The sequence below is a fragment of the Lytechinus pictus genome, chromosome 1 (genome assembly GCF_037042905.1).
Source record: "Lytechinus pictus isolate F3 Inbred chromosome 1, Lp3.0, whole genome shotgun sequence".
Classification (NCBI taxonomy): domain Eukaryota; kingdom Metazoa; phylum Echinodermata; class Echinoidea; order Temnopleuroida; family Toxopneustidae; genus Lytechinus; species Lytechinus pictus.
The window spans coordinates 10,870,272-10,882,535 of record NC_087245.1 but is presented as its reverse complement, the minus strand read 5'-3'; the positions used below and the strand labels follow the sequence as shown (position 1 = coordinate 10,882,535).

Sequence of the window (12,264 nt, the reverse complement as noted above, 5' to 3'; positions counted from 1 at the left end):
TATATTTTTTATGAGAAAATTTTTTTAGTATTTCTGGTCAATTCAATTCAATTCATTTATTTTCCATTAAAAACTCAATCAAAATAAATACATATAAAATTCATAAATAAAAATCGGAAGGACCCCAAGAAAAGCATAGCTTGCGAGGATGGGGCCCTGTACAATAATTTACAAAACAAAACAGATCTCACGTTGTTAAAGTGTAAAGATAAAAAGAAAACAAGCCTCATACACACACACAATCACACCAGCATACCAACACACACCCATATGCAGAACATTGAGAAGTTAACAAAGTCAAAGAGTAAGAAATAAAGGAAGCGATAGCGGGAGAGAAAAAGTAAAGGAGATATAGGGAAGAAAGAAAGAGGGAAGATAGAGATCGAGAGGGAGAAAGAATGCCCTCTACTCAGTGCACATCAAACGTTTAAACAAAAATTGTTTACATAAACATTTGAATCTCGTTAAAGTTGAAGAATTTTTCACAACATAAGGTAACAAATTCCAATCATGAACACCCTGAAATCGTATTGTATGTTGGTTTAATGAGGTACGTGCAAAAGGAATAAGAAATTTTGATTTGTTTCTGGTCTCATAAGAATGATAAAAGGAATTTGTTTTAAACATATCATTGAATATTGATGGGAGCTCTTTTTTTTGAAAATTGAACATAAATATTAAATTGGTTACTGTAACAAGATCAAAAACTGGCAAACATTTCAGGTCACAAAATAGAGGAGTACTTGGTGTCATGTAGTTAGAATGAGTAATTATACGGACAGCACGTTTTTGAAGAATATGAATTTTGTAAAGGTATGTCTTGTAAGAGTTGCCCCATATCATATTACAATAGTTGATATGTGGTAATATAATACTGTTGTAAATAGTTAATAAAGTATGTTTTGGCAGTGTGTTTCTAAAGTGTGTTATAATACCAACACCCCTTGAGATTTTAGAACAAACATGAGAAATGTGGTGAGACCAATTTAGTGATTCATGAAGTTTGATGCCTAAAAATTCCACAATATCAGATTTCTTAAGAATATCATTTTTAATATACACAGGGGGAACTTGACAAGAAAATTTTTTCTGTTTGGAATGAAATATTATGTAATGTGTTTTATCAGCATTTAAAAAGAGTTTGTTACAAATATACCATTCACTTAGTTTCTCTAATTCAACATTAATATTACAAATCAGAATATTTATATCTTTGTGAGATGAAATGACAGCAGTATCATCAGCAAATAATGAAAATTTGAGAATATTTGAAGTATGTATAATGTCATTTATATATAACAAAAATAACAGTGGCCCAAGCACAGAACCTTGTGGAACACCAGTATTTATATATGAAAAATTGGATGCTACACCATCGACCATCACATACTGTTTCCTTTCAAATAAATAACTACTAAACCATTCAAGAGATACACCTCTTATACCATAATAATACAATTTTTCAAGCAGTATGTGATGGTCGATGGTGTCAAATGCTTTGGAAAGATCCATAAAAACCCCACAGCAAAATTTACCTTCATCAAATTTACGTGATATATAATCTGTAATATTTAATATGCTTAAAGAAGTAGAATGTTTTTTCCGGAAGCCAAATTGCTCTGAAACTAGAAGATTATTTTTTGATAAAAATTTATAAATTCTTTTATACATAATTTTTTCGAGTAATTTTGAAAAAGTAGATAAAAGTGCAATGGGCCTATAATTTTCTATACAATCAACTGGACCTTTCTTATATAAAGGAATAACTTTGGCAATTTTAAGTTTTTTGGGGAATACTCCTGATACAAGAGATTTATTATTTCCTTTTTTTCCTTGTATTCAATGTATTCATCGTACCTTTATACATTCTTTGTTTATGTTTCTTTGACCTCAATATACCATTTGTAATCCCAGGTTTCTTAAAATGTGTTTTACTACTGCGTGGTTTTGCAGTACAGACAGGAAAACATTCATCATATAACATACAAAATTTGGAAATAAAAAAGTCATAACATATATTCACATCATCGTTACTATAAACTGTCTGCCAATCAACTGTACTAAGTTTATCTTTAAACATTGCTATTCCTCTGTCATTTACTAATCTATTTTTATGATTCTTATTATTAATCGGTAAGACAAAATTTTCTCTATCTTTACATACACAGAATATAGGGAAATGATCGGAGAGATCTGGTGTTGTAAAAATAGAAAAAAAAACTTTATTTGTCGTCGATGATGAAACAAACTATTACTCGTTACTTACCTTAGAAAATACTATGCAATCCGTTTCTTTAAACTATTGATTGACTCCTCTTTTACTCTCTCTGATTATACTTTTCCACATTAAGACCTATCAATCATCAATCGAATGTATAGGCCTATTCTGTATTATTTTTTGTGATATCAATTCCTCGATCTTATTTTGATCATCTTACTTGTTCAAGGCTTCTAAGCATCAACTCATTGTAATAATGAAGAGACCTGCATGGAGACATTATAGATCTTTCGGAAATCTCTTTTGATGTTGATGCCATTACTTTCTATTTCCAGTGTAATACTATTATTTTTCACTCTGAATAATAGGCATTTCAATGATCTTACACCCTATGTCTCTCATTTTATTCTCGATTACATCTTAAGTTGATGATAGCTCACCTTATCATCTGGTTGAATCGTGAATATACAATTGCCGATATATTTTGTCATACCTGATTCCATCACCCAGTTGAGCACGCGGTAGAGCAGAGTCATTCAGCCATCTTCTGGAACATGGGCCAGGCCTGCTGTGCTGGATCTAGGACCTTCGTTGAGGACCGGGTCTATGATGAGTTCGTAGAACGCAGCGTGGAACGTGCTAAGGCTAAAGCCGTCGGTGATCCTTTCGATATGAGCAAGAACCAGGGACCACAGGTATGAATACTAGGATAAGATGATTCTAGGTTCTGTTCTTTTCTTACATGGAGACTGTCCAGAAAAGCATTTTGTCAGTGATTTATTAAGAATTCGCGTCTATCTCAACATATTAGATAAATTTCATTCGCTTGCGAGGTAAAGACCTATATTACGTGTAAGTGAAATTACTGATATATAGCAATAAAGGAAAGGATTACATTTTTAAGATGACTGATTTCCAGATAATGTGCACTAATTTTGACAAGTTTGTAGAATTTTAAACGCCTAAAGATATCAAAGGAAATTCAACGAAAATTTAAATGTTACAAAATGCGATATAAGTAGGGAGGGGACGCACCGCCTCCACAACAAGCACACTGCACTGCATTTGACAGCAAAATAAACCACAAAAATTCATTGGAATTGTTGGTGAATGGCAACTTTTCAGCTATGACCCTCCTTTTAAGAAACAGTGTTCAGGTGTTGACGATACTTGGCAGCATATTAATTTCACAAAAAAATGTTGATGTGCATTTTGCAACGCTTTTTTCCCTTTGCTTTCTGTTTATTAATTATGCTAAGTATGGCCAAAATCACTCGCTTAAAAAGCACCCAAAAAAATGATTGTAAACATATTTTATATTTTTCAGATCAATGACGAGCAGTTCAAGAAGATCTTGGGTTTGATTGAAAGCGGGAAATCAGATGGAGCAAAATTAGCAACAGGAGGTAGTCGGCATGGTGAAAGGGGTTACTACATTGAACCAACAGTGTTTACAGACGTAAAGGATAACATGCGAATCGCTAAAGAAGAGGTATCGTATTTCCCTTTAGGGTTAGATTCATACTGATCTTATTTGTAAATGGATGCTTAATGATAAAAATATTTCAAACCTACATGACCACAATGTTCATTTAATTTAATTTAATTTTTGGATGGCTGATGCCCTCTACCCTCTATCTCTCACCAAACTGTTTCTGCCTCCCCCCCCCCCAATTTTGGACAGCCATGTATATAGCTCTTATAGACATATATATATTACAATAGTTCAGTGGTTTGACAAAAACAAAGTCATGTTCAAAAGAAATAGTGACTTCGAAAATGTTAGTAGGATTATCATGCTTATGTCATACTTATTCCCTGCGCTTGCTAGCAACATCTAAACCATTTTGATTTCCAAATCAAAAATTTTGACAGATATAGCCGTCGTCGGGTCATATTCCACAGTGATTGCCACATTGACATTTTCTTTTACATGAACATTAACAAATTTCGCATTGATATTTATTCAAAATAATAGTTTACGTGTATTTATTTGCTTTTTTGTAATGTTGGCTCTTCCTTATTTTACCTGCATTAAAACAGCAAATAAAATTTGTAAATGAATCCCTTTACCACGCATATAATATCATATCACCTTCAATGACTCAGAATTCCTTATAAGTTTGTCTCTCGTTGACTCTTTCATTCAGATCTTTGGACCAGTGCAGAGCATCTTTAAGTTCAGTGAGATGAATGAAGTGATCAACAGGGCAAACAACACAGAGTACGGTCTTGCTGCAGCTGTCTTCACAAAAGATATTGACAAGGCCCTCTACGTTTCTAATTCGCTCAGGGCGGGAACCGTCTGGTAAGTTTGATTTGTTTTAAATCATATTCTTCTGCATTTGTAAGTAAATATGTACAGGATTTTTACAAATAAAGCGAATGTGATAAGACTCAGCTACAATTTGATTGTGACTGGAACAGTTCGACAGTACAGGTCTGGAGCAATCCAATTCTGTAAATCTGTAATTATTCATATTCAACGAACATTATTTCAAATTATAAGCATTATGCCTTGAAGTATGGCTGCACCAAAAGAAATTCATGAAATGAATTTCCTTGGATCATTGAGCATAATGGAATATTTCATTTACTATTTTACCATCAAATAGTAACTACTTTGAAAAACATGTTGCTCAGTAGCAAATCAAGTCAAAGTTGTATTAAGAGTTACACATTGGACTTAAGTAACAATCATAGAGTTAAATACCCTCGCAACTCTGGTAAAAATCTAATAGACTTTAGTTTGATCTGTGTCATTGCTCTGGCTTTAGTTAGCCAGGGACAGCGGTGGTTAACGTCTCAGTGTGAAATGTAGTTTTTGAATTTATTTTGACATGTTTGATTTATTAATTTTTATGTAAAAAAAAATCAGGCATTGGTTGCATAAGAGAATCTAAAACATATTAACGCAAACTTAATGAGATACTGCTTACCTATTTTACTAAACTGACGTAATTGAGAATAAACAGATGAAAAGTTATGAATATTAAAATGAACTTACTGGAATATATTACACAACGTTTCTGTGGCGAGAAATAGAATATACTCAGAAGGCAATGCTTGTACTGAATATTTGATTTGATCATATCAACATAACGGATCATCAATAATCAATCATATTTACATCAAATAAACTTTAGGTCAAAGGTCGTCTGTCAATGTCATCAAAGGTCATGACGCGCGCGTACGCCCGCGTCAAAGCTAAAAAATTCTCAAAATGGCCTATAAATTTTTTTGGGTACGTTTCAGGTCATTTTAGGCATTTCAACATTTTGCGCGCGCGCAAGTATGTGCGCGCGTTTTCGTGCGTAACGGCGTTACGCAGCATAAATTTGCTCTTTTTTTCTATGCGTATCTACTATTGATATAATTTTGATCAAATTGATACCTCGATCAGCTCTCTACGATCATTAATGAGGGAATGAGCACCCATTAAAGTTTGCAGCACGCGTGCGCGCGAGCTCTTTCCATACGCTCTATGTGGGCAAAAACATGCCGATTAAAAATTCACTGTAGCTCTTCAGAACGAACGGGGACCCCCAATTTTCTTTTCATATTTCGATAGAGTATGAATCATACAAATGATTTCATGTCTCATTGGACCCCAACGTATATTATGACGTCATCAAAATGGCGTCGGAAGTCAAAATATCCATTTTGCGTGTTATGACGTCATAATAATTATGTAAATTAGTGGCTCTAACTTCGTGAATATTGGTTAATTCTCGCCCAACGTTGGATATGATGTAGCTTAGGTCTTACTCTTTCTGAGTCATTCCTTTATTTTTCATTTTAATGAACGGATCATCCTAAAAAATTGCAAATAATAAAGGCATGTCATTTTTACTCATTTTGCGTGTAATCTCTATGGGACATGACTTTTTCTCAAAACTAGATTCAACATTCCTCTACTTCGTGAGCCATATCTCCATTTTTTCTCGTCAGTTATCTCTGAGCTTTTAGTATGTTGTTGCTGAGATTCTAAGCTTTCGTTATAGTTTCCTCCGTTTTTCGCTTGCAAAATTGGATTTGTAATTCTCAAATTTGCTTACGTGTAATCTCTATGGGGAATATCGTGGCTGAATGGATAACGCACTTGACTAGCGTCCTTGGGGTCCCAGGTTCGAGTCCTGGGGTGAACAAAATGATTTTTTTTTCTTTTTTCTTTTTACCACCTCGTACATGATCCTTTATGACAATTAAAAGGTATAAAAGTTAAAATTTAGCAAAATAAAACAGATTATAATTACTTTTTTTCATATCACATGTATTGTCATATAATGTATAAAAGAGACCTTTTTCACAGTGCTTTATCATCTCCCGTCTTTCACAAGTATTTTATCCATAATGAACATTCAGTTGTCATCATGATGATCATATTAATCTGCATGAACATGGTGATAGTGATCATGATGGCGAGAATAAGGACAGACCACCTAATTCGTCCACATGACGAATTAAAATCTAGTTGTGATTATATTTGTCAAGTATAAAACCGTAGCTGAGATACTACAATTAGGGATACATTTAAGATTTTTATATTGCCACATATTTTCTTAATTAGCCACAGAAAATGATATATAGACAGATAACCTGGGCCCGTATTCCATAAACGAGATAAGCTTTTTGCTTAAGTCTTAGCAATTTGTCTTAGCATTTTGCTTGTCTAAGAAATCTTCCCTAACGATATTCTATAAACTTTAAGACATTTGTCTCAAGTCAGACGATATGGCTAAGCCAAAGTCTCAAAGTCAAATTCTATGACCTTCTAAACTGCTGCAGGGGTGACTGCAACAAAATAGCAAAAATGTCATTGAAGTTGTTTTTTCTTAACAATTTTGATTTTATTGAAACTAATTACAACTATTGTAGTAAAAGAAGAGCATTCATCACCCATATATGGTAAGAATTTTTTATTCAGATTATCTATATTTTGTTAATTACCAAAACATTTCAATCCCAAACCGAGTGACTCGCACAGTTTTTTATGTATCAGTCCCATTCATTACTTTTCATGTATTGTTTGTCAAAATCTAAATGGAATAGATTCCTCTCGACATCTTTATTCTACTTCAGTTGAAGTAGACCTAGGGTCTAAGGGAAAACATTTGTAACTTTTGAGCCTAGTCTTGGGTCTAACATTAGGCCTAGATCTAGCCTAGGCCCAAGATCTACAACTAATATCCGTCTGTTTGGAGGAGAATTGAACATTAATTGTCTTTACTTTTTACTTTCCTGAAGGCTGAAGCAAAACGTAACTTTGTTAGTCTAGTGCCGTAGTGGAGCAACTGAGACTGAAGCTACATAGGCCTAGATCTAACGATAGACCTAGGCCTATATTAGCATTGGTCTAGGCCTAGAACATGCAGGACTTAGCCTGGCTTAGCCTTAAGACAGGGATAGATCTATCTAGATCTACATGTAGGTCTAGAATAGATCTGACTTAGACCAAAAGCTTCAGTCTCCGACTGTATTTTGGTTGTTCCGCTATTACGAGTACGACACTAAACAGTCTAACGTTACGTTAGCCTATAGTTTCACCAATGTGATATGACAGTAAATGTCAGAAACTTTTAAATAAATCCCCAGAAACGACGGTTATTCCTGTCAACAGTGCTAACGTTAGATCTATCGCTATGCATTGCTTGCCAACTATGCCTAAACTAAAGTTAGATCTAGTCCTAGTAGTAGTCTAGACATCTATCTAGATCTACTCCTGCTTTAGGTCCATCTGTTTGGAGTTTTTATTTTATACATTTTGAGGACTTGTTTAGATCTTGGTTTCCAGGACTAGAAAACAGGCCTAAACCTAGACCAACACTGGCAACAGCTCAGTCTAGACTAGGGCCTAGATGTATATAAGAATTTAGATCTAGGGCCTAGGCGGCCAAGCCTGTGCTTTCTTCTATTCATTCTAGATTCTATTTCTAGCCTATCCGTTGGCCCTAACGTTAGGACTGGCTGATCTAGTCTACTGTTTGATCTAGAAATCTCTAACCTAGGCCTAGATCTAGACTAAATGACTTACTCACTTAGACTAAAAGTTAGACCCTATCTAGATCTAGAAGTAGAACTATACCAATCTAGGTGTACATAGGGTCATAGTAATACTATAGGTCTAGATCTAGAGACTTGTAGACTCTATCTCAATGTAGATTCTAGATCTAAAAATAGTAAATGTAGGCTAGATCTAGTCTAGTTCTACTCTTACTCATCTAACGTTAGGCCTGAGAAAGGAAGTAGGCTAGGGATCTAGCATTGGATTATTTCTAGGACTAAAGGATCTTGATCTAGGCTTAGATCTAAACTAGGGGCTGTAGTTCTAAATCTTGAGGTCTAGCCCCCCCCCCCCAAAAAAAAAAAAAAAAAAAAAAAAAAAAAAAACTAGAACTAAGCCCTCAGCTACATGTACTTCTCTATGTAGCCAAACAAAAGTTAGCATTGACCATTGTCTTAATCTTTTTTGGCGTATACATGTAGTTATCATACAAACACATATTTTGATGAATGAGAAAATGTGTCTTGCAGATTATTTTAGCTCAAAACCTACATTTCATGGACATATAGGCCAATGTCATAAAATGAAGAAGTAGTTCAATACACATCATGCTGTTTACACATTTATTGATCTGATATGCTGTTACCATGGCAACAAATTTTCAAAAATATGTCTTGCAGATCTACACCTCAAAATCAATGTGTGAGCCAACTTTTATAAGAATTGGTAAAACTAATAAAGGGATTCAAACCACAAGATTTTCACCTAATTTCTTTATAAATATAATATGTTGTTACCATAGCAACACGAATTCTGATACAGGCAAAAGTATCTTAGACATCTTCAACTCAAGACTATTGTGTGCGCCAACATTTTAGGAGAATTGACCAGTTGAAAACTGATAAAGTAATATTCAAATTACAAGATTTTCATCTAGTTTTTGTTATTCTATTTGTTGCCATGGCAACGCAATTTTTTGTAAAGGCATAAAATATACTTTGCACATCTTCACATCAAGACTAACGTTTGTGCCACATTTCATGAGAATTGATTAAAAACTGAAGAAGTCGTTGGAACTGCAAGATTTTTACATAATTTTTGCCCTAATATACCGTTACCATGGCAACACAATTTCCGACACATGCGAAAATGTGTCTTGCACATCTTTACCTCAATGCTTATGTCTGTGGCAAACATCATGAGAAGTGGTTGAAATATTATGAACTTGTTAAAACCACAAATTTTTCACCTAATTTTCGTTATTTAATATGCTGTTACCATGGCAACGCAATTTTTTTATATAGGCATAAAATATGTTTTGCACATCTTCACATCAAGACTAATGTTTGTGCCACATTTCATGAGAATTGGTTAAAAACTGAGGAAGTAGTTGGAATAGCAAGATTTATACATAATTTTTGCCATAATATACTGTTACCATGGCAACACAATTTCCGACACATGCAAAATTGTGTCTTGCACATCTTTTCCTCAAATCCAATGTGTGAGCCAACTTTCATGAGAATTGGTAGAAAACTGATGAAGTAATTTAAATTTTAAATTTTGGCCATAATATACTGTTACCATGGCAACACAATTTCTGAAAAAGCAAAAAAAAAATTCTTACACCTCCTTACCTTAAGACCAATGTGTGTTCCAAATTTCATGAAAATCGGTTAAAAACTGAGGAAGTAGCTCGAAATGCAATATAGGTATAAATTAAAAAAAAAATTTGGCCATGATTTGTTGGATTTAAACCATGTTGTCTTAAAACAATTAAGACAACTCACAACTGTCTTAAAGTTAGGGCTAAATTCTTAGCCATGTTGTATTTATGAAATACAGACTCTGCAGTTTTAAGAAAAGTTACTTAGCCATTCATCCAATATCTGTCTTAGTCGCGCAAAACCTCTTAGCCAAATTCTAAGACAAAATTCTTAGCCAATTCTTTATGGAATATGCGTTTTGGCTTAGAATTTTGTCTTAGACAGAAAATAAGACAAAATGCTTAGATTTTTGACTTAAGCATGCTTATCTCGTTTATGGAATACGGGCCCTGGTCCTTTGGTTCTCTAAAACTAATCTTGACCCAATTATCCATTCGTTCATAATCCTCTTTTAGTAAAGAAAATCTGAATTTTGTTGTCAATGACCATAGATATGATACACTAATGGACTAAAATATTTATAAACGCTTATATTCTTGTAAAAAAATCTGGCTCAGGCGGGGTCTTCTTTCAATTCAGATATGATTAGATTGTTTTCCTCGATGAGTTCTTTTGTCGGGATTGTTGATGCGACTGATATCTAAATCTTCTTCTTAGAATTGGCTTAAAATCTTTGAAACAATGAATATCATCTAGAGGCTATCAGGGAGCGGCTAAAATAAGAAAGGTTTCCTGGAAGATCTCATTCTAAAGAATCCTTTTTACATCTTGAAATAATCCTATTCATTTCCCTCGCTTTCATGTCTAACCCGATTTCTTTTCATTTGAATCTTTTTGTTCTATTTTTTAGGATTTGACAGTCATTATATCATCTTTTCTTCTTATATTGGGAATGAAATAGATCCGGGCAGTAGCTCTCCATTGACAATTTTTCTACGCATGATATTCGTGTGCCACCAGTGATTTCATTTTAGTTTTGTATGTAAATATACTCGTGTCTTCTTGATAATACTTTCATTTTTAAAGTAAAATTTCAATAGATTAGTAACTCTCTCTCTCTCTGTCAATTTAGCCTCGTAGAAAGTCAATATCCAATGAAAACATGCAATTAAGCATTTTATGCCAATATTGCTTCATGAATTTATTCAATTGTAGTATTTTTTTAAAAATACATTTTCAATTGAATTATTTTGGGAAAACAAATTAATAGAAAGTTTGCCGAGAGTACCATTGTACCAATACATGCCTATTGTTCCCTATCATATTCAGGTGCGGTGATTTTATTCATTTTTGTTTTGCTTTTTGATTGATTGTTTTACTCTTTCCTTTGCATTTTTAGATTGTTTATAATTTGATATCAAACCCGGAACTCTATCTAATGAGACATTGGGGATTTCTCTCTTAACGGATTATGAATTATTTCGTTCTTTTCAGGGCAATTTCGTTCCATCGTGATATTTTGGTAATAGATGCAATTCTCGAGAGTCACGTCAATGACTTTTATCGATCGCTTTCGATATCTTAAGATTACAGTCATTAAAACAATACGCATTATCTATTTCAAAGTTATCTAACTGTTAAAGGAAAATGTGAAGGAAAAGATTCCTGACACTGGCTATTTGTAAATATCGTGTAGGCCTATTACAAGGTCCATATGAATAAAATTTATAGCATACGATAAATGAGCTTGTACTGATGGTAATATGTGACGTCATAATATTAACAAAATAGAGATCCATAACCAAGTCATTCATTGATGCATTTTCGCCAATAATTTACTTATATTTTAAACAAAATTTTGGGTTTTATTACAATCATTTTGATGTTAGGGTGAACTCGCCTTTTAATTAACTAACAGTGTTCTATAAGTATGTGATATTGGTAACATACATGCATAATCACTTCAGGCAATTTTGAACAGATGAATTTTGGGGTATGTATTAAATTTCGAATTGACGTGTACTTCGATTGATATCTGAATCTATTTTACTGATGTAACTTTTACAAAGCATTGCCCATCGTTTTAGGTTTTAGGGTTTTTTTCTCTCTTTTCTAAGAGCCTTGAGCATTAAATCAAAATGGAAAGACGCTATATAAATCCTATGAATGTATGTATGTATTATTATTATTATTGTTATTATTACTTTTATTATTTTTATTGTTATTATTACTATTATTATTATTATAATTATTATTACTATTATTGTTATTATAATTAATATTGGTATTATTAATATCATTATTATATCCCAGAATGATATAAATAAACAAAATAGACTATTGCACTAGCCCACTATCAATTCCCTGAGAGTATTTTTAATCAAGAATTTTGCTCAGCTGGTCTGCAAAAGACAAGTTGAATTACTAAAATATCA

At 33.2% G+C, this 12,264-nt stretch overlaps 1 protein-coding gene across 1 annotated transcript in view; it reads left to right on the top strand.

Moving 5' to 3' along the window:
* LOC129257273 (aldehyde dehydrogenase X, mitochondrial-like) overlaps positions 1-8,576 on the top strand; it is a 30,037-nt gene extending 21,461 nt beyond the window's left edge. The window contains exons 10-12 of the mRNA XM_054895562.2: positions 2,729-2,913; positions 3,546-3,710; positions 4,369-8,576. Of these exons, the coding sequence (XP_054751537.2) occupies positions 2,729-2,913; positions 3,546-3,710; positions 4,369-4,530 (512 nt within the window). The 3' untranslated portion in view covers positions 4,531-8,576. The remainder of the gene's footprint in view (positions 1-2,728; positions 2,914-3,545; positions 3,711-4,368) is intronic.
* Positions 8,577-12,264: the final 3,688 nt, after the last annotated feature.